The 23,309-nt window shown below is 36.5% G+C and overlaps 1 protein-coding gene across 1 annotated transcript in view; it reads right to left on the reverse strand.

The window, feature by feature from the left end:
* Nucleotides 1-6,130: 6,130 nt before the first annotated feature.
* The window catches only part of LOC116765255 (dynein axonemal heavy chain 7), a 31,123-nt gene continuing 13,944 nt past the window's right edge, over nt 6,131-23,309 (reverse strand). Inside the window, exons 38-74 of the mRNA XM_061529431.1 lie at nt 23,045-23,220; nt 22,165-22,316; nt 21,936-22,083; nt 21,625-21,837; nt 21,375-21,547; nt 21,153-21,294; nt 20,607-20,720; nt 20,424-20,534; nt 19,837-20,025; nt 19,528-19,757; nt 19,225-19,450; nt 18,437-18,619; nt 17,990-18,215; nt 17,708-17,853; nt 16,401-16,596; nt 16,259-16,329; nt 15,760-15,917; nt 15,480-15,633; nt 15,022-15,155; nt 14,680-14,953; nt 14,453-14,594; nt 14,197-14,375; nt 13,798-13,961; nt 13,425-13,566; nt 13,193-13,259; nt 12,890-13,035; nt 12,664-12,816; nt 12,463-12,592; nt 12,148-12,389; nt 11,898-12,054; nt 11,444-11,610; nt 10,392-10,629; nt 9,484-9,635; nt 9,200-9,337; nt 8,993-9,136; nt 8,352-8,567; nt 6,131-6,535 (exon numbers count right to left, since the gene is read on the reverse strand). Of these exons, the coding sequence (XP_061385415.1) occupies nt 8,361-8,567; nt 8,993-9,136; nt 9,200-9,337; nt 9,484-9,635; nt 10,392-10,629; nt 11,444-11,610; nt 11,898-12,054; nt 12,148-12,389; nt 12,463-12,592; nt 12,664-12,816; nt 12,890-13,035; nt 13,193-13,259; nt 13,425-13,566; nt 13,798-13,961; nt 14,197-14,375; nt 14,453-14,594; nt 14,680-14,953; nt 15,022-15,155; nt 15,480-15,633; nt 15,760-15,917; nt 16,259-16,329; nt 16,401-16,596; nt 17,708-17,853; nt 17,990-18,215; nt 18,437-18,619; nt 19,225-19,450; nt 19,528-19,757; nt 19,837-20,025; nt 20,424-20,534; nt 20,607-20,720; nt 21,153-21,294; nt 21,375-21,547; nt 21,625-21,837; nt 21,936-22,083; nt 22,165-22,316; nt 23,045-23,220 (5,984 nt within the window). The 3' untranslated portion in view covers nt 6,131-6,535; nt 8,352-8,360. The remainder of the gene's footprint in view (nt 6,536-8,351; nt 8,568-8,992; nt 9,137-9,199; nt 9,338-9,483; nt 9,636-10,391; nt 10,630-11,443; nt 11,611-11,897; nt 12,055-12,147; nt 12,390-12,462; nt 12,593-12,663; nt 12,817-12,889; nt 13,036-13,192; nt 13,260-13,424; nt 13,567-13,797; nt 13,962-14,196; nt 14,376-14,452; nt 14,595-14,679; nt 14,954-15,021; nt 15,156-15,479; nt 15,634-15,759; nt 15,918-16,258; nt 16,330-16,400; nt 16,597-17,707; nt 17,854-17,989; nt 18,216-18,436; nt 18,620-19,224; nt 19,451-19,527; nt 19,758-19,836; nt 20,026-20,423; nt 20,535-20,606; nt 20,721-21,152; nt 21,295-21,374; nt 21,548-21,624; nt 21,838-21,935; nt 22,084-22,164; nt 22,317-23,044; nt 23,221-23,309) is intronic.

Here is a 23,309-nt window from a genome sequence, read left to right on the forward strand (position 1 = left end):
CTGGAGAATTTAAACGTAAGCCACGGAATCATATATTATGTACACGAATGCGTCGCATGATATATGAGGGACACGATTCGAAGCTTGCGGCGGTCACCACCGAGTTTCAGCTCAAAGGAAATCTCATTTTGCACACCCTTACCCCCCCGCCGGCCGCCCACAACCCGTCACCCCCTCGCCCGCCCCAAGCGAAGTTCTATTAAAATTATTTGAGAAAACTCAACACCAAGCTACCCTCCACACTCCTCGCCCTGTTTACGAGGATTTTTTTTTTACTTTTTAAGTTCTTTGTTGGATCTGGACATTAATTAGATAACGCCTTTGAGCCCTTTTTATCTTCTAAAGTAGTCTTCCTTGAAACCTCTTCTTGTGGATAAAATTAAATGACTAATTCAACTCATTTTCAGATCAAAAATGGTGTTCTTGGTTATATCAACAAATCTAGTTACATTTTTATATTTTAATATGTTGATTACTTGAGATTTCAATGTAGGTCATTAAATCAATGTCTCTGTATTGTATGATAATAATGAAATTTTATATATTTAATGAAAATGTTAAGTGTCTTGTAATAGTGTGAATTACGTTAACAATTAGCTCATTATTTTAACATATTTGTGTTGCTCTATGATAGAAAAGATGACATTTGAGATTCAATTATTACCTTTGTGTATGTCTAAAAACATATGTAAGAATATTATCAGAACTTCGGAAATTGGAGAATGAGGACAAAAAATTAAACTTTTGTATATTTAACTAATTATAAGATATTGATCATGTTATTTTTTTTTACTTACGACCATTAAATGTGACCCTCCCCATAATGTATAGAAAAACTGTTTTTCTTACTTTTCAATTCATATCAGTTTCGGCCATATTAGTTCATTTTAAAGGTTTCAAAATTCTCTGTACTTAAATTGAATACTGGTCTTATGAAAAGTGTTTTTTCCGCCGTTTATTTGAGACAAAACTGTTTACGTTTTTTTATTAAAACTCTTTTTACGCATACCTCTTTTGTTTATTTGACAAAATATAAAATATGAATGGAGCACTTTACACCGAATGAAAAGAATGTGGTGTTCGAAATACAAAAGAAAGATACGGGGGCTTGCATATGGAAACAAAACTTACGTTTGTTTAACATTCGCAAAATATCGCTTAGCATGGGAATTTTATAAGATGACTCTCTAAGATGAAGATACTCATAATAAATTATGTGACAATAATTAAAATGAAGCGGTGCCAGTTATTATTTTGTTTCGGAATATCGCGTTTACAGACACACAACTTATTAAATTTATGTATAACAGAATAATAAATATAGCCACAAAAGGACTGCCGATTGCCGAGTGATCCGCGTAAAGGGTTCAGCAATACAAACAGCAGTGCCGCAACACACAGAATGGACAAATGAATGTATGTCCAAGCAAATATTTACCAACAGGGCATCGATCTGGTAACTCGTGCAGAAGACAGGAACACCATCGTCCAACAAAGAGTTTGTTTGCAACTTTGGACTACTATTTGAACAAAACAGAGTTTATTGTTGTTCAGCTGATATTAATTTGAAATTTCGAATTGTACGTTTCCATATATGGAAAAAATTAAAACCTATTATAATTAATTTGCGTCGAATGACGTGTGTTAATTGCAGACGTAAATGCTGTTTTGGTAATTGAGTAAGAAAAAACGGATATTTAGCGCAGTTTCGTTCATCTTTAAGAGCCTGCACTTCACTTGATCCTGACTATGATAATTCCTACGAGAAGTGCTCTTCCAAGTCCTTACGAGATCGCGATTTCTCATTTCGTTCTGTCAGTACTCGAGCAAATTGTTTCTGTGAGAGTTTATTTCGTAAATTACGTTCTGTAAATTGGACAGCATTTTATTATTTATATTTATCTGCTACATATATTCAATATTATTATTAAAAATTACAAGTGTTATATTATATTTTTATTCTATTTTCTATGTATACATACTTTGCAAAATATCTACGTAAAAATTTCAAGTAAAAATATTGCTTCTCGGGAACAAGTTACGCTCTGCTCTTCGAACGGCTTTTGCTATTTTAAAAATAAATATTAAAGGCACCTATATTGTAGTCAAACATGAAAAATATTTGGCATCCCGCTTGGCGGATTCCAAATTGCGAACCGCGTCGGGGTGTATTACGTCTTACGCTTCACGGCGCCGGAATAAAGGCACGTTCAGATAAAATTATGCATAGCACCGAACAAACGATATATTCCAACCTTCCAGCCAGTAACCATTTGACAATTGATATGGTATTTAAAAAAAAAATGTCTGCTTTAACGAATGCTCTACCAATTTAAAAGTGTTTGTTTCTTATTAGAAACACAATCGTAAATCTATCGTCGGGATGTTATTCATAATTTTTACGAAAGAGTTGTTTTGACGTAATGAAAACTTTAAGAAAGGAGTGCTGTAGAGTACTTCAGTGAATAATAATTACTATGAAATTAATATATTCAACAAAATACATTTAATTTATTAATAATATCGGTTGTTTAACATATTTTATTGCGTTGTTTCTGTATATAACACTTATAAACATTTTATATATGTCCTCTGGTTGTTTCAAACGTTTCTGTTATTGTCAGGCATTGTTAGTCGTCAGATTTGCGTGGGGGGCACATTTGTTACATATCTGAAGGTGATTTATCACATTAACATGATTTTGACGAGGCCATTATTCGATGGCTGTGAAACAAATGATTACAAATGAATCGGGTGGTGTGAGCGGGGAGCGTTGCCATGACAACGCGAGACGATCGATCGCCCTCCCCCTCAGACCGCGCGCCTTCAATTAAATAATGATTCACACGTTGGCTATGATGAAAACGCATTATGTGAAAACCTGTTCCGGATAATAAATACATATGTACAACGGGGGTGGCCTTTACGGTGTACGATGTCAAAGGAATAGGGAAATATGTTATAATATAAGTACAATTTAAATATAGATGGAACAATTCCCGCTGTTCATAAAACATATTGGATACTTGAAGTGGAATTAAAACTGTTTTACACTGTCTTTTATATAATTTCTAATGAACCTTCACAGTAACGACAAATATAAAAATCTAAATCCAACAATCTTGTCGATATTCTCTCAAATTGCACTCGTTATATTTACTTATTATCTATGATCTAATAACGATATTGATACATTCCTGTTAATAATAAATCAATTTCAAGCTAATAATAAAGACTATTTAAATATAGTTTCCATTGTTTATCTACAACATATAGATTCATTATATTGCATACATATATGTATCTTCACTTATGTATAGACTATTCTGAGTCTATAAATAAAAACTAAAGCCTCCTATAACTTTAATGGGGTCGGACCAATATTGAAAATATACTTGACGGGTCGCCTACTGAATAATGTATATTCATTGAAATACAAGCAAAATTGTTGTAATTTAAACATAACAAGGAAAGAATAATATTCATGGCAATCAGATTAAAGCGGTTTTGATTGAAGGCATGAGGATATATTTTTTTTTAAAGCAAAAAAGTCTTTTCGATATTGAAAGTTATATTATTTGTTGCTAGAACTCTGAAGCATTTCAAAAAAAATCATTTTCATAACAGATATTTGATTATAACTTAAATCATTCAAGTAAAATGAGCTTTTAAACATATTTTCATCAAAACGATCAGAACGTAATTGTTGCGTTGCTTCATATTTTAAAGACTCATTGGTTTTTGCGAGCACGGTCCAGATTTAATACTGTTACATAAGATTAAAATTGGTCCATTGGCGGTTACGAAAGGCTTCCATTTCCAGTAAACGATTGGCTGGGGTGGTCTCTGCCATATCTACACCAGGTCTATACGAACACCTAAAATAGAGCGTTTAAATACGCCGCGGCAAAGCGTTCCCAATGTAAGCTTTTATCGGATCAGACAGGCTAAACTTTTACCAACCCCCTGTTAGGGGCTCTAAGTCTCTCTCAGACTAAGTTAGAATATTATGTTATATTATGTACTTCAAAAGAGATTATGATTTGAGGCACAATGTTTGTTAGTCTCGGCGAGACCCTTTGTTGAAATCCACTGGATTAATATACGTATAAAAACCTATGATTTCCTTTAAAATTTACTTTGACATCTTATTTTTTTCAACGTTAAGAGAGCCTAGAGAAAAAACATGCAAGTTTTAAAACAATTTAGTTACTTTTTAAGCAATTTGGATGTTATTATATAATCACGTAAATATGCAAATTAATTGATTATTATAAGTAAATTAACTTAGGATATTTCAGTTCACAGTACAATTAAGGTACAAGCAACCTTTCTCATATATCTTTATTTATCCATCCACGTGTCCATGAAATATAGTTTCCTTAGGACAAAAAAGAAAAATCATTTCACGCTTCATTATGTACAACATTAAATCTACTGGAGCTGAATGGTCGTCTATCCGAGAGAGATCTTCAAAGGAATTATGGAATGTAAATAGAAATAAATTTGGACACCAAAGCATCCGAATGTTCATATTTTAATTAGATTTAGAATCCACGCGAACGATCGTTCTTTGTATCTCTGCTTTTCAAACGAATGCGCGTGTTAGTGGTGGATTTTAATTAAATTCTCGTAGCGAGATAGCGCACGCTGTTGACTTTATATTTAGCTTTTTTCCAGTGATTTGGTTGCAGCCTGAAATTGAAGTACGTTTACCTTTCAGGGAACATTCCGTGGTAGCGATAATGTTCTACTTCTTGGACGCGGTTATCATTCTAAGACCTAATTTGCTAATGTACATCTATTATTCGTGTATTTTCTTTTATAACACTATCAAATAAAAATGTACATCGTTAGTGTACGTATATCAGGTATATTTATGCCTGGCCAGCAAACTCATCAAATTTTCGTCGGGTGTACAGGCGAAGCAATTAATACCCATTTCAATCATACGTGGGCGAGTACCGGGCTTAATTATTTCCCCTGTACCTTTGTTCAGTGGAATAAACAGCGCTCAGGTGATAATAGCGTGACTTGTAGCTAACTATTACATTGGCTCCGGTATATATCGTGAGACAATAATATGAACACAGCTTAATAACAAAATCCTTTTGGTTAACCAAAATATATATCGATAGCTTTTTAAATTGTATGGTTTTTGCTATTTTTAGTTAAGACTCATAACTAATTCAATTACTAAATAAATTTTGGGTTCCTCCACAGATATAATAGTTGAATGGGAGCATTTGAAACGTTGTTTCTTTGTCTTGGGGAAAGTAGGGCTCGAAATATAAGATTTCCTTTTATGCTACCTTTACAATTTAAATCCTCTTATAAAATGAAAAGAAATTCTAGCAAGTCCTCCATTATACCAAAATGAAAAGCTTAGGAAACAAAGACATTCGTAATTTTTCCTACTGCTGTGTATTTCTTGCTCAAATCCGACCTGCCAACTAATTGGTTCGGTAAAAGGGTGGAGTAGCTCTTGCATCGTTGTAGGGTACAAGAGAAATTTCTTCATTGAAATACGTGAAGTATGCAGTGCGAAGTGTAATAAGTATTTCTATAGGGTGGTGCTGCGAGGGCGGCGGTCGAGCAGATCAAGGGCGCGAGGCTGCGGGGGTTGACCGGGGGCCGGGGAGCGGGGGGCGCGGGGGTGGAGGCGGGATGCTGCGCGGTAATGCGCGCAGATCAATATCTCATGTTGCCGGGGTGATGCCGCGCCAGACCGAGTGCCTCCCGTACTATGTCCCCCCTCATTTGCCCACTACTCGCTTATTTAATACATGCCGTATCAGGGATGCGAGCTTTTTCATGTTAAATGACAGGGCAGCGTAATACACTTTAATTCCGAGTCACCGCGCTCGTAATAGACACAGCCATTGAGTTATGGGTGGCCCCACGCCAAAAATCTCCCTACTGAGGTTCGTACTACGACATTGACCCCCATACTTAGAGTATTCGCGAAATCTTCCAACACTTCTACCCCACATAGCGTGAGAGGACAATGATCAACACTCCTCATTGACCCAATAAAAAAAAATATTTATATTAATGTATCTCGAGTATTTCCAGACGTCTCCTGACCATTAGTCCCCCCCTTACCGATCAAACAACAAATAAATATAAATATGAATAAAATAATAATTTATTTCTATTTAACATCACAATGACATTAGACTAATGAAAAATAAAATACGCAATACCTATTACATAATTAAGAAGAAAATTAAAAATAAAATACATTTAATTATTCTAACGAAGTCACATCCTTGTATGGAAGTTTTTAGTCGTCTATCTTTCGAGTAATTTTTTTGCTCTTCATAAAATTCCGTAAAATTATTTCCCTCACCTTAATAACAGCGGACGGAAATAGCCGTCTCAAGCGTAATTACATCCTAAGCCTTAATTAATTCGATCAAATCAATAGATTGGAAGGTTCTGCTCATAATTAAAAAAATAAAAATCCTAAAAGCTGAAATAACATCATTTGCAAAAACATCCAGCTGCTAGTTACGACGATCTTGCATTTTTCCTGCAAAAAGACAAAACCAAATTAATGTTAATTAACTCAGCGAGAACAAAGGCGGAGGGATTAGCACTCTGTACGTAAAACTGAAAGGCATCTTCAACATTTTGTTCTACACTAGAAGGAAGCATTTTCATTATGATTAATATTCGGATATTAACGTTCTAATATAATTTCAAAAATACTATGAAGTTATATTACGCAATCGTATTTTTTTAAAGAACCAAACACAGCGGATCCCAAGAAAATATTTTGATCAAAATAATAATAGCAAAATATATATTGTTTTGTTTATGAAAAACATATAAATATAAATCTTTGTTTAATGTTTTATTCAGCTGTTTTGCGGGTGTTTGTGATGTTTGGGTCAAAGCCAGACAATGGATGTTATTTAATTGAAAGGGTAAAGTTTAAGTCGTCAAAAGAATAGATCAAGATTCGTTGTGTTTTAGAATATATTTTGCATTTTAGATGAAAAAAAATAATAATAAGATTTATTAGATGAGATGCAAGTTTGTTTTTAGAATATTAATTTTGAAGTTAGGTACATGTCTCTAAAGTCCCATGACCGGGTCGGTTCAGCTAAGATGAACATAATATTATAAATGGATGTCTTAACTATGAAAAAAAAAATTATGACTATTATCCTAAAATCATTTGGTCATTACGTTGAAGTTTAAAATTAAAATATCAATACAATCCTTGTTAACCATGACTTATCAAAACTAGTGTTGTCCAAAATCGGTCTTGGTCTTGCAGTCAGACCAACACCGCATATTTTTAGCAAGACCAAGACCAAGACTGACAGTGCAAGATTTAATCAAGAATAAGACTCTTGCGTCTTGCAGTTAAGACTGCGGGTCGTTTCAGGGAGTAAGTACAGGAGTTCGGAGTATGCTCAAAAAGTATATGATTTTTTTTGGAAAATTGGACTTATGCGAATTACGAACACAAGGTACCATTCACAAACAAATAAGATTTATGTACTGTTTAAGAGCAGGAATATAATAATATATGAGAGAACTGTTTAAATAAATAAATTGATATATTGACTGTTGCATCACAATATATTTTTGCAAATATTCATTTATATGTAAAATACAGTCAAGTTTTAGTACATTGAAAATTATTAAATGTAAACGTTTATTAAGAAACAGACTGACTCCCGCGGGACTCGGTTGATAGCTCAGTTGGTTAGTCAGAGTATCGGCACTGATCGCTTAGGTCGCGAGTTCAAACACCGACCGGTGTCAGTTGATTTTCTGAATTTCTCATGATATCTTTAGGAATTTGGTTGGTCTTTGTCACGCCTCTATTAATTCAAGCTCAAAATGTACCTACTCTGTTGCGTTGTTCTAATATCTAAAGTAACGCTTAATAAATAGCGACAGGCTAATAGGTAATTGCAAGACTTGCACGACTCTTGCTGCGAGAACAAAACCAAGACCAGTTGTATTAATGCAAGACCAAGACCAAGCCTGGCCAAGTCTCGTCTTGTTCTTGCATTTGGGCAACACTAATCAAAACGGAAACCTTATAAATAGACCAATGCCTTATATAATAATGAAGTGTAAAAATCTGTAAACATAATTTGCAATTCAGTTTAAAGACTGATGCTCGGTGGCCATAGTCAAAATGCACATTCTTTTGTCTGCCGTCAAAACAGATGTTATTTTTATTTAAGAACGGAAGAAACAACAAAAAGACAAAACTCATTCATTTACCGAAACGACTTTTTTACTCAGTTGCTAGTATCAGTCAGTTTGCTGTACATCCAGAAACCACACGCAACTATTAAAATGTAGTATATATTATAACATACAACGCATTTTTAGAATGGCAGCTGTGTGAGTAGTGCGACGCCCCTCATGATCCAGTGGTCGGGCGGCTGCGACGTCGGCAGCCTCATGAACAAGATGTAGTTGGTGGAGTGCCCGGTTGTGGACAGAACCCCGCGACGGTCGCCCGTCTTGTATAATGGGCAATTATAGAACACGTCCGTCGGTATGTCCTCTCTCTTTAAGGGTATCAACCACACCTAGAGAATTACTTGCATTTTTATTAAAGGATATTTTCGTTAGGTTAGGTTATTCTTTATTTATTTCGTCAAACTATATAAGGTAACATTCGTTAAGTTCAAAACGTCAACAACAACTTCATACTCCCCTCACATCTCGACTGCTCGAGATCACGGTTGCTGAAAAGTAACTGAAACGTCGGGAGTATGTAGTTTTTTTTACAAAAATAAAGCACACGTAGTATTTCCGAAAAATATTAGTTTGTTTAAAAAAAACATTTCAAGTCTTTCTATTAAATGAGTTAGATTATATTATTAGATGTATATTTCTAAACGGACTCCTGTTATTTACAATAAATGTTCATCCACCTAAATCCATTCCAGCCTTATAATAAATATGTAAATCTCATCAAAATACGAATATTTACACGAGGTATTTCACTTACCGGCGGAAAGTCGTCGTAGAGTACTTTCGGGTAGGACTCATCCACATAGTAGTCTTCGTTATTCCAACGAGCACCTTCCATAAATAACCCTCGGATATAAACCCCTTCAGGTGGAGGTGTCTCCAGGTGTGTGGTCCGTTGTACCTACATCAATTTAATTAATATAAATATACTAGTATCGAAGTTAAAATTTGTCTTGGAACTCACCTCATAATGAAATGCCAATTGGTCAATAGGTATTTTGTACTTTCTGGCGTAACTCTGTTGAGCTGCTGTAAGAAAGGCTTGCGGGAAGTAGAACCCGGACAGCCAAAACACTACAGGTGGCCCATATTGGTGCCAGTGCTACAAACAACATATGACATCAGTTGCGACAATCACACAGAAACAAGTCAATAAGATTGATTCTATATTTAAAAATAATAAAACTATTGTTTTTTGAAACCGAACGTTCCTGGAAATTGAATATTTATGTAGCGCGTTGTTTTCACCTGTAAGAACTCAAGCCTGGCGAGGAGGTCGCTGACGTAACCAGCCAGTGGTTTCAAGGAGGGATAACTCTTACCCTGCCACAGAGCAGGAATGCGGCCGCGGACCATGCTAGTGAGAACTTCCTCTGTTATATCGTTCAGAACACTGACACCTGGTGACGTCAATATATAAAATATAACCTATTCAATTACCAATATCATCTCGTTATTAGAACTCTAGCACTTCTTTACTACAGCGATTATGAAAATTATAATCAGAATCATTTGTATTGAGTCATTGAAGGAGACAATTTCAGAAAAATTTGAAACTTTTCAATTTCATTTGGTTTCTTGTAAAAATTTGGTTGTCGATTTCCGAGATACAATCAAACTACAACAAAAAACTGAGGCTGCCGGTGTATTGGTTAATTTTTATTAATAAGTTATTGCGTTTATACAACAAAATTTTTCAGTGTTATCAAACCTACAGGCTATCAAGTTGGAATAAACTGTGAAGAAAGAAGTAAGTTTTACTGAAGTATATAATATTAACATAAAATTCATTGGCTTCTCACGAACTTAATTTCAGCCCCAGACAATGTCTATTTTTATAAAAAAATACCTGAATAGAACTTTAATTATACCAATATAAAAAATCTATAGTACGAATATAATATAATAAGAAGCACTTCCAATTTTCTTTTGATATTAACAACAAGGTAAAAAGCAATCTTTGTAGCCTGTCAACTTCACGCGCCGTCACCGCCTCTCTATACTACATTTTTCGTGATGTCTACTTTATTAGGAAGCTGTCGGGCTACAGACGACGGTTTAAATTTTTATAACATTTAATTTAATGTAAAAATTTTTTTAATAACATTATCATTAAAATATAAACAATTCTATGTTCCTCTCAATTTTTGGCTGACCTTGAACGGCTCCGATGACGGCCCTGGAGCTGCTCCTCACCACGTTCACGAGTCTTTCATATCGAGCGGCCTCTTGGATTACAACGATGGACATCGGCGTCATATCAGCTGGCTTGATGTCCCCTTCATGTGAAGGACCCCTTAGGATACTTATTGGGAGTCGCGAGAGAATATCCTCTGCTATCGCCATAGCCTGCTGTTCCGGAGTAGCGCCTCCACCGCCCGCAGCCATTGTATCCTAATATTATTTATCGTTGCTATAGTAATATCTCTGGCAATATTACACAAAGAATTTTAACGATAAAAACCTTCAAATCTTTAGTAATAACATAATAATTTATTTGTACGTACCAAATATACTTTCAAACGATCCTGAGGGCATGGAAATTAATATTGTAACTAAGATATTCTAATAGAATGATTTGTTAGTCAATTGTTACGATACAACTCACCGTTCGATCCTTGTGGCGGCGGCGTTGAGATGAAATGAAATAAAATACATAATGAACTATAACAGAAATACTACATTATTATAATGATATAACGAATTAAAGTATCCCCTTAAATGTTACTTCATAAAATCGTAAGTAACAGTAATCTTAAATATATAGTGTGCTTTAATGCAACGGACGTTCCCTCACAGAAAATCTTATATAGGGCTTCGCTAAAGCATACAGATTATTTTGAATTAAGAAGATACTTTAACGGAGACTGAAAGAACGAGCAATTTCACTACGTACTTACGCCACAACGAGGATAATATATATAAGGTTCATTTTCTGAAACTGCTATAATTTAAAATTCACTAGTGTAAATAAATAAGAGTCGATCTCAGACCCGGCTCGTGGGATATATTAAAACACTTAGCTGAGTACCTCATGTGCTATATTTCTAATTATTACTCTGTGTCTACTTCTTCATCAAACAGATCTCACAATGTACTTTAACTGAATTTTCTGACTACTTTACTTATTAACTTTACTAGGTTTATAATAAGTAATACATTTTTACAATGAAAATTTTTACATTTTTACAATATTTTTTTTTTTTACCTGAGTAAGTACCCCCGTGTTGAGTAATTCTTCTGCCTCGCGGAAATGCTTTGTGATGTCCGCATTGGGATGGAATCCGAACACACTGGGGGGAGTCGCCACGGGCAAGGAACGCGCGAAGTTGATGAAGTCACTATGTTCGCGGAGAGTCGGGATATGATATACACCTGGTGGGATTGCGAGGAATGTTACTCACCGGCGGAATGCTCGGAACGATTTACGTATTATTTACACACGTCACAGGATTTAATGAGAAAATTGCTGGAAAACCATTAAAATTTCAAACCGCATCTTTTTCGTAGTCAGCACCGATAGAATAATTCTAGATTTTTTTCTATGGGTACTCCAATATACACCCAGTAACAACTCGGCCAATTCAGCATATAAAATATTTAAGTTACAAACCACAATCCTATTCTCCACTTAGAGTCTTATGAATGTCGTTTTAACGTACCGGTGGGGTCCAGGGGGTATTTCTCTTCTTCTATAGCCCTTGTATTATAGAACTTGTAAAGGATGGTGTTAAGACAACGCCGGTCCCAATCATCCGTCACTCTTCCTCCATAGTTACATTCTCCTGTCAGATACCTCAGAGCTACGAATTGGACGTCCTACAGGATATGGTTTATTAGAAATCGCTGCAGTGTATATTGTTACAGTGGTCGAGGTCGTATAAAAAACTCTAAATGCCGTATCCAACTTACATCGTATTCATTAAGGAACATATACAATTGAGTGACGCTGATGCGGAGATCAGTTTCATTGAACTCATAGCGAATATTCCATCCGAGAGGTCCGAACTGTCGCCGTTCCTGAACAACCGCGTGGAAGAAGCAAAGGGAAAATAACAGTTTCTTGAAGATCTCCGGTTGTTTATTTCCCTCGAACCACTCCAAGTCATTGATGGGATCGCTCTGATATGACCGGGCTATGTTTGCTCGTAAACCTTACAAATAGAATTAAATAGAGCATATAGACGATACTCGTATGCTTTTCTATATTACATGTTCCTTCGTTACCTTGAGGCGGTTCGTTGGTCATTTTGACACCATTCTGGAGAACATAGACGGGGAAGTGATCCGCTGGATAGGAAGTTAACCACAACCTGAAGTCCGGATGGGTCGAGTCTGGCGTCAAACCTTCACAAATCTATAATAAAAAAATAACCACTTTAATGACAGTTATTATTTTACTTTGCCTTTATTATATTACAGTCCTACCTTCTCCAACATTGGCATCCAGCTCTTAGCCAAGTGACAGTTCTGTAACACCACCCAAGTACCACTTCTGACGCCCTCATCGATTAATTTAACAGCGATTGGACCTTGACCTTGGCCCAGAGATAATGAAAATAGACGCGAAGAACCGAAGCCCTGAAACCAAAAATACATTACATTCCATTCAATACTAGAGCCATATAATATTGATCTTAAATGTAATATTTACCTGATCGTCAGCAAACTTTAATAATGTACCCATAGGGTCTGATCCCGGAGTTAGAACAAAAAGGAGTGGGATACAACAATGGGAGTCTCCATAAGATGAGGCAAGGTCAAAGAGCGGGGGTTCTACAAACTGCCGACCCATTTGCCCTGAAAATAACATCTTCATAGAACTATATATATAAATAAACTTGTGACTATTGATGTTATATTTTAATTGAAAGTCTTAGAATAAGTAAGCCTTGAGCTGGAAAAGAAAAGTTCTTAGCGGATAATATAACAAACCAAAAAAGCAAATATAACAAACCTTCTACAAAATTTTGAACCGCAGGGACCATCATGTCCAACCGCATACAACGTAACACCATTATTTTCTGAAGAGAAAATAGTCCCATTACATTATTGATTTTTTACGAAAACATAAGCACTACGTTATAATTTCTTCCATTGAGCAGTTTAGGACAATAACTGATAACAGCAAACCAGGGGATACAAAGTGTGAAAAAGCTATTTAACTATAAATTAATGATAAAGGCAACCTCAAACATATCCAACTGAGTATTGTAGGGGGCTGGCAAAGGCTGGTTTTGAGGGTCGGCTGTATTGCAGTAGTCCTCCCATTTACTTGTGTTCGCCAAAAAGTGGTCAAGGATGCCATCGAACTTTTCAATCTCGTTCAAGCTTAAAAAAAGCACATAACAATAATTGATAATTGTTTTTTATAATTGTTTCAGCTGATATGAAAATCAGAGGCTAATGAGCTTATTAAAGCTTTAGTTCTGTAGATTAAATTTTTTCTACACTAGTGGGGACAAGGATGTACGAACATCTAAAAGGCATTATATTCTTTTTAATACAAGGAAGTTAAATAACTATAAAGAATCTGGCAGTTAGGAAACTTTTTTGACTTACCCATTAAACTCAGACCAGGCTTGTGGACTGAGAAAAGTCACAGGATTGGGCACCACGTGTCGTGGCTGTGCTCCCGCCAACAGAAACATCACGTTGACTTGAGACAGTAGATCCTCCGCCACCATTATCGTCACCGTTAATAATAACGAGAACACCAACTTGTCCTTATAAATTAAATAATATATTGAACGTCTGTTTCTTCATGTGGTTTTGGCAGTTTTTATGATTTCTAGGGCAAATAAGTTCAAAGGGCAAAGACCTTTTATGAGATTTCATTGGAGTCTACTATTTTATGACATTCAAAAATGTTTTATAATTTCTAACTTTTAATTTTGATCGCTTAAATGCTTTTGTCTTAAATAAATAATAAGAATAAATTAAACAATCCTTGATAAAAACCTTTTCAAACAGACTTCTACATATATTTGCGTACAGTGAGTATGTGAAATGAGCTCTTAATATCTCCAACCTCTCTGGGATTTCTTCTACTTTTTCCGTGTTGTCAATAGAGGCTGTAAACAGGCCCTCAAACCATCCCAAAGAATATTGGTACATAGGATCGATGTTTGCCAGCGATGCTGATAGAAAAATTTTACTCAGTAATAAACATGTTTTATATAAAAAAAGTAATGCAAACTAAATCAGTAGTAGTTACCAATAAGGAAGAAAAGATTTGTGGAATGAACTGCTATAGGCACATAGCTGTCTCTGGCTTCGTCAATTTCCTTTTCTGTGGCCGTTGCAATAACTTGCTTTTCTTTTATCTCGTTTGACATATCTTTGGCAGAATTTAGAATCTGTAACCGTTCATTTTCTGATTTCCTGAGTTCTGATTTCCTAAATCGAAACCTGGTTAAAATTTTAATATAATATCTAAATTACCTGAACCGCTTCTTCATCTTCGAGCAGATGTTCAGAGGTGGATAACACATTTAGAATTTTCTTTTCGATGTCCTGAAGCAATCTCCTGTGTTCAGCTCCTTGAGTCGTTAAATCGGCTTTGGCCTGTTGCAAGTCCGGTCTCTCACGAGCTACAACTCTCGCTAATAGTTGTGCTTGCAGACCATCTTTTGCGAGCATGAAATTTACTAAAGTCACGCGAACTCCTACCTCCGGTAAGTAATGAGGATTGGCCAATTTTGTGCTTATATAAAGTCTGAAAAATTGAATATTTATATTTGAGACAGGCTGTACTTAAAATTAGACTGTCATAACAAAACTTACTTAAAATCTTTGCTGTATTCAACAATAGTATCTCCAATCTTGATACATAGAGCACCGCCTTGTCTAAAAGTTTGTTGCTGCAGTAACGGTTCCAGCATTGGATCCAATTCTTCTAATACATTCTCAAGCAATACCTATTTTATCAATTGTAAAATGGCCTATATTTAACAACCTTTCGCAAAGTGTCCGATAACGCCCCCTTGTGAGAGCTGAAGGCCTAAATGGGGGCGGTAAGAGACCCAGAAAAAAAATGAGGGCGTCGTATAAGGGTCGGGGGGGAGGGGTGTAATTTGTAATTACATTTAGCTACAATAAGTTATAGTGGTTTTTAAGTAGTTGTAAATGGGAGAGCTAAAAAATAATTTATTATCAAAGTGGGCCGTAGATACCGTAGATAGTGGGCCGTACGATTAAATAATGTTGTATACAAATAACTACACATAGGTCACTGAGATTACCGGTTGACCGAACTGCACGGCATTTTCTAAGACGCGTCCTAAATCTGCCTGTGTCATACGGACTACGCTTAAGTTATTCGGTTTCTCCATATTTTTGATCCAGCGGTTCGCTTGTCCTTGAGGATCTATCATCAGAGGCCATCGCCGGGCAGTCCTAAATACAAAATTTTTGTATGTTACCTCTTTAACTATCTTTCTCGAAAAACAGAGCATTTAATATTTATATCATTATAAAAAATTTAATAAGGTTTTATTTCTAATCGGAACGTGGTCTACAAACATGATAATGATGGCGCTTTCAACACTGAAGTCATCAGCAGGTAATCCATCAATATTCCACTGCTGGATGGTAACCGGCTCTCCCAAAGACTTGATCAGACTGAACTTTAGAGTGCACACTATGCCACAGTCATGGCAGGCCTGGGCCCATTTCTGTACCTATATATTATTATATACTTGTGTGTATATATGTATATATATATAGAAGTATATATGTATATATATATATACACTTCTATATGTGTAGAGCTATATAATACTCAGGACCTCGGTCACTAATAAAAAGATTCTTATCAAGAAGCTCTATATTGTGATGTATATAACAAAGAGAGATCTTTATGTTATTCCAACATAATTGCAAAATGCAAACTACCGTCTAAATTATTTTTGACAGCTTCATTGTTATTGATCACCAATCTCACCAGTTTCGTTGTTATTGCATAAAGCCTGCACCGCTATATTATGACTACGACAGTCATAGACTTGCTAGTAATTCTTACCTGATCATTTCTAAACGCTGCAGTAAAGGGACCAAGATATGCAATGATTCCAGCGGCTATTAAAATATCACCTAAAAATAGTGTATTATTTAAATAAAAGCACATTATTCCCATAATAACCTGCTTAATTTAATTTAAATACCGGTGAGTGAGTTGTAGGTTTCACGAAGTTGTTTCGCAATTTGCGTCCATCGCGTCTTCTCTCCCCCGAGGCCGGATATTAACATCTCGGCTCTCTTGAGTTTGTTGCTACAGTCCATCACTTCATCGTCCAATATTCGCTGCTGACGATTTTGTTCCGATAACGCTGCTTCTAATTTCGCTAGTTTTTCTTGGACCTAGAATTGTAATTAATATAAGGGGTTTTCCAATAGGGACGCTTGAACTTTGACAGCTGATTGCGGCCATGTTGTTTGAGTGACAGCTGTCAAATGCAGTGTGTTATATTCATTCCGTCCTCCCAAACCACCATGGCAGGTTACAGTGTCGAGCAGCACGTGCAAATCATAAAATTGTTTTATGAAAATGGGTCTTCAGTTCGAGCAACGTTCCGCGCACTTCGCCCGTTTTACGGTCGCGATGATCGTCCTGCCGAGTCGACTATCCGTCGATTGGTGGACAAATTCGAGTCAACCGGGTCAGTTAACAATCAGCCGGTTCCCGTGCGTCAACGTAACGCGAGATCTGCCGAGAATATCGCCGCTGTGCGCGACAGTGTCCTCGAAAACCCGCGGCAGTCAATTCCGCGTCGCGCACAGGAACTCGGCCTTTCGCAGACGACAACTTGGCGAATTTTGCGTTGTGACTTGAGCCTGCACCCGTAAAAGATCCAGCTGACCCAAGAGCTCAAGGTTAATGACCATAGACAGCGCCGTCTGTTCGCTGACTGGGCATTAGAGCAGTTGGAAGTTGACGCCGATTTTGGCAAAAAAATCATCTTCAGCGACGAGGCGCATTTTTGGATGAATGGCTATGTCAACAAGCAAAATTGCCGTATTTGGGACGAGACCAATCCACACGAGGTTCACCAAGTGGCAATGCACCCGCAGAAAGTGACTGTTTGGTGCGGATTTTGGGCCGGAGGCGTGATTGGTCCGTATTTTTTCGAAAACGATAATGGTGTGGCCGTCACCGTCAATGGTGAGCGATACCGGTCGATGATAACCAACTTCTTTTGGCCTGAAATCGAGAATATGGATCTGGACAACATGTGGTTTCAACAGGACGGCGCTACGTGCCACACAGCACACGCTACGATGGAAGTTCTGCACGATCAAGCGCCCTTAATGGAAAACCCTATATATATGTAGTTAGGAACATATTTTTATAAAAGACGTCTACGTGGTCAATACACGACAGCTAAATATATTATTGATTATAAAGAACTAGAATAATACCCTGTTAAATGGAATACAATACTACAATAAAACATAACTTTCACTTTTTTACCTCCCTAAGCTGGGCCTGCTTGATGGCGAGCGCTGCCATGGCCTTGTCGTAAACTGCCTGGGCGGCTGCTAAACGTTGCTTTTTAGGCGCGACCACTTTTGCCACCTTATCGTACTTTGTCATCGCAATCACCCACTTGCACATGCCTAAAATATAATAAAAGTTCATTGTTGCCTCTGCATGCTGTTCGTGTCTTTGGACGTTACGGTCAGTTTTAATAAGGCAAGCAATTCTTTAATATTATGACATAAATGTTGGAAAGGTTATAAAATAATACTAGACCTTCCGCCGCAACCGAAACTGCCCTAATTTTTTCAGGAACAAACCCATCATCTTGCATTACGGTGTTCATAAGCTTCTTCATGACCGGAGGAGGAATGTTATCCTTGTCATAGTTCTGGAGTGACTCCAAGAACTTTATATCATTTAGAAGCTTCTTCGAAGGACCCCAGAAGTCTTCGATGGTTCCAACTCCCGATGGATTGGGTATTTTATCAGGTTTAACTTCCTGAATATCATACGTTTATAAAAAATTGCTACATTAAAGAAAAACGTCGTAAATACCAAAAATCATATTTATAGCGTATTGAAAATTATTAATTTATTTACAATAAATTAATATATCTATTCATAATTTCTTACCGGATCGTCCTATAGAGACAGCAAGGAGGAAAAAAATAATAATTAAGGTATATGATCAAAACCGACTGTAACATCTTAATATGTCACCTTTAATATGCAGATGGCCTCCATGACCAACTTGATGCCTCGGGGTGGACTCTTCATAGTTTTGATGAACGTGATGTCCTGCGGCGTGAGCGTGTCCAGTGCCGCCAGGGCCGCATTCAGGATCGGCATCGCCTCCGCTAAATCCGCGTCGCACTCATCCTTGATACCTTGAGCTTCTTGTGCCTACCCGGACAAGGTATATTAATTCGTATGAATCATTCAGGTTGGATCTTTAATTACTATTAGGCATATAAGGAATATATTATTCTCAATTAAAATGGTTATAAAAAATTTCATACAATTAATTTTATAAATATACAAGGTGCCTACAAAACAATGTTTTAAGAATTGCGTAGTTTAGTCACTAAGTACTTTAAAATTGACTTGTATGTATGAAGTAAATGTAGTGAAGATGAGAGTTTAGACGCCTCCTTTATGTTAATAGTATTTTTTGGACATTAAAAAGCTTGCAGAGTGCCAAAATCTAAGTTGCTGCGACGTTTTCATTTGCACCGATGTGTTGCGGTATTGTCGTGTTGCCGTTCATGGGAGGTTAGACGCCCGATATTTTGAAATACTGTTCTATTCTTACTTATTTTTGTTTCTGTCAAGTCTATTCTACCATGTTATTTATAACAACGCCACGTTTGATTTGATGGTCTCAAAATACACGATTGTCCGAAGTTTGTACATCGTACGTCTTTCATTAATGTGGTATTAATGAATCAACGTTGTATAATATTGTCAAAGAATGAGTAGTGAAATCGAACATCGAACAACACAGTTACCTGTTCTTCCGCTGCGGCTTGATCTGCTAATACTTCAGCTTCAACCAGAGCTACTCCCTCCTTCTCTTTCTCCACCTTGGCGGTGGTCTCGGCGACGGCAGCGGCACCAGCGGCCAACTTTGGTTGTAATACTTCCAAGGCCTGTTGTAGAGCTGCTACCGACTTAGCGGCTATAGCAAGCTGGTCCAAACCCGTAATGTAACGTTTTTCTCCTGTCAAGAGCTCGCTATCAAACGGAACACACATTATATCACGAGCTAGAAAATTATATAATTCTTAATAAAAATTTTACACAAAACTTACGTTCTCTTTTTCGCTAACAATGATTTAAACATATTTATCAACTCCAGGTAGGCGGTCGGTGTCACGTAATTGTATCTCTTCAGTCTTAGTAAGAATTGTCTCGTCAATTCCTGCGTGTCAGTGTGAAACATTTGACAAAGTTTTATAGCCGTTTCTCTCTCTAGGTCGGTTAGCTCAACGTCTTTCAAAAAGCGAGTTGCTACAGCCAGCAGAGCATCGGGGGGCCATTCCTAAGCAAACAAATAATTTCAAAATCAACGTATTCAAATGAAATATTTCAAAAAATAGCCTTATTTATAATTTTATAACCTGGAACCAGTCAATGGTGCAACAGTTGACCAGAGAAGGAAATTTCCTGATACGAGTTCTAAGGGAAGTGCCGGCCGGAGACATCGCTAACACAATGTGCAGTTGGTCGCGGACAATGGACACGAAGTACGCGTACAGCGCTGTCGGGCTGCCATCGGTTTGAAGAGATTTATCACGTTGTCGGTCAATCTGGAAGTTCACGAGGAATTATAATCACGAGGAATTATATAATTAACTTGTGTTGGTGCAATTAGGTTTTTAAAATTAAAGCGATTTGAGATAATAGTTAATAAAATAATTGCGCGAATTTAATATCGGTGGAAGAATCTTTACAAAGTTTCTTCTATTCTGCTTTAAGTTAGAAAAAAATATTTGAATTTTCGTACGAAAAGCTAACAGATAGCACCTCCCTCCGGATATGACGCTTTAATATATACAATGCTTAATTCATCGACACGAGTCCAGAGAGGACAGCTTTGATAGGTAAAATAACGGGAACCTGATATTCCGGATTTTGCAAACCGGAATTTGTTGATTTATATTTGGTATTGAATATTTTATCACAGTGACTGCTTCTATATATTTACCACTCTCATTTTCTCACATAACTCTGCTTTCTCATCTGCAACGAAAATGTTTGGAACTTCCCCGGAATTCAACATATTATTGACGTCCTCCAGGAAACCTTCCTCTTTTATCTGAGAAAGTAATAATAATTACAGCTCTCTATAGACAAAGAATCAAAGAAGTTAGTAAAATTGAAAATATACCTGCGATTCAATAAACAAAAACACCATGTGCAAGTCCGGGGTACTAGATTTTCTCAATAAAGTTTTTAAATCTTCTCGCCATTCGTTTTTTCCATACGTTCGACTCATTTCAACCTTGATAAAAAAGTGGAATAAAATATTATTCAGAAAGATAAAAGATTACAATTCTGCCTGATGTAATATTTTATAAAACTGGTTACTTAAATGTATTTAGTCGTTATATGACTAAATGTATTTTAGTACAAGACACATATAACTCTCGCCTCGTCTGCCCGTGATCACGGTTGCTGCAAAGTAACCGGAACGTCGGGAGTATGTTGTTAAAAAAAATTATAAACGCGTAGTAAAGCCGATAAATAGTAGTTTTATTAAAAATCTCAGATCTCATCACACGTATAACTCTAAAAGTTTAAATGAAACTAGTATTATTCGGATTTACTACGCGGATTTTATTATTTAAAAACTAGTTTCATTTAAATGAATACTCGCGAAAATCTTAGATCTCATTATGTGAACTCTAAAAGTTGATTGGAGGGTCACACTAACCTGGAAGAGATCATACTCGTTGATGTGTGCGGCGAGGCGAGTGAGCGATTGTCGTCCGGAGCCTCCCAGACCCACGAGCAGAGCGTGAGAACGAGGCTGTGTCAGGACGCGACAGATACGAGACACGTGCTCGATAGCGAACCTACGAGTTTGGAGATATATTGATCTAGTTCTGTCTATAAGTAGACATGTTTCATTATTAAGTGTCCACAACTTATTTACCTGAAAAGTACCAAATTCATCGGCTTCTTAGACATGTTGTTGAATTCGACGAGGAAAGCATCAACAGTCGAATTCAAATGCTCCATATTAGTGGTCTCCATGTAAAAGCGCGTATCCACTTTCGGATTCGCAAAGTCACAGTAGATCAATTTACGTAAATGTAAATCTGTTATCTGAAATTTTGTAAGACACGCTCAATAAATTATGTCTTTACCATTTTTTTAAAGAATCAAATATACCAGGAAATTACCGTATCATCAGGTCCGTCTAGTAATCGTGATAGTAATTTGTCGAATTCGTCGTTGAGATGTAGGTGAGTGGCTTCCCTCAGACACTTCACCAGCCAGCTCCTGTCCGCGTCTTCGGTCAGTCGGTCTGAGAACACGCGCAGACATTCGTGCACCCAAAGACGCTTAATCGATTGCAAATCTGGAGTCACTTCTGGCACTGACAGCAACACGCCCTGATCATGACAAATAACATCACAAAAATTAAAATTCCTAACGTTTTATACATTTTAATGATAGTTATTTTCTGAGAAATAGATAACCCCTAACTTACCAAAATCACTTTTGAGAAGTCTCTTAGATTAAAAGTGTAGTGGGATTTTGAGGGGGTAGGCAGCAAGTTTAGTCTGCATTGCTTGTAAACTTCCAATGTCGCAGATACTATTTCTTCTATACAAGGATCAAAGTCTTTAGAAAACCCTCTAAAACATGCAAAGTAATTACTGTAAGTTATGAATAATAATAATAATATTTTTAGCACGCCATCTATGCACATTAACGACCTTGTGTCCAGATGCCACAGCATGATCCTGCCAAATATAACGTTAAGAGTTTCATCGTCGAACTCATCGATACAGAAAAATGTGAAATGCCGCGAGAATCTTGGTGTGACGAGTTTAGCTCCAGGCGTTGGCTTCCCCATTGCGCACATGAACTAAAAAATATATTATTTCCCTACTTAAAGGTTAAATTTTATTAAAACATTGCAAACACAAATATTACAGCACTGTCATACATACTGCGAAGTATGATGACTTATTGAGATTTTAGTAATAAATTATTAAGTGGAACTTGTAACATCAGTAAGAATTATATGCATGCCACATTGTTATTATAAATTTGAGATAGCTCGAATTATAAGCCATTATACCATAAGTACTTGGACTGTGAGATAACGCATGGGAGAGAACATCAATGTTTATAACAAATGAATTAATTATTAAATAAATTCCAGGCTATTTATGAATGAAAATCACTGAAACCGTCGATGTTTGAGATCGTGAAGCCAAAAATAGGTTGCAATTTAATAAAGTATTCATCAGAAACACTAAAATAAGTAGTGAGATTTAAGATTTTCGCGAGTTTTATTCATTTAAATGAATCTAATATTTTTCGGATAAACTACGCGGATTTATATTGTTTAAAAAACTACATAATATATTATATAATAACAACTAATAATCATTATTATGTAGTTTTTTAAATAATAAAAATCCTCGTAGTTTATCCGAAAAATATTAGATTCATTTAACTAAAATAAGTAGTTCATAAATGACTGTTTTTGCGGTTTGCTAGAGTCACAGATTTCTTAATATCATTTCATTAAACACGACTGTAATAAAGATCGCGCATGAGTTTGATCTAAATATACATTCCACGGACCTGTACATCAGTAAGATGCATGGCGACATTGGTCTTTCTGTCGTACCACAGTCCAAGGTCAATGCCCTGCCTCAGGACCTCTATAGGAGGCTGAGCCCCGTACGTCTCCGCCTGCGGCATGCTCACGTCGTCCACAAAAACCACGCAGTAACATCCGATAGGTGGCCCAAATACACCTATTTTATAATTTTCATATATAACAAAGATTGTTATTAAATATCAATCATTATTAAAAGTTTTTAACTAAAATTCAGTCTTTTTTGCC

The sequence above is a fragment of the Danaus plexippus genome, chromosome 2, assembly GCF_018135715.1.
Source record: "Danaus plexippus chromosome 2, MEX_DaPlex, whole genome shotgun sequence".
Lineage (NCBI taxonomy): Eukaryota > Metazoa > Arthropoda > Insecta > Lepidoptera > Nymphalidae > Danaus > Danaus plexippus.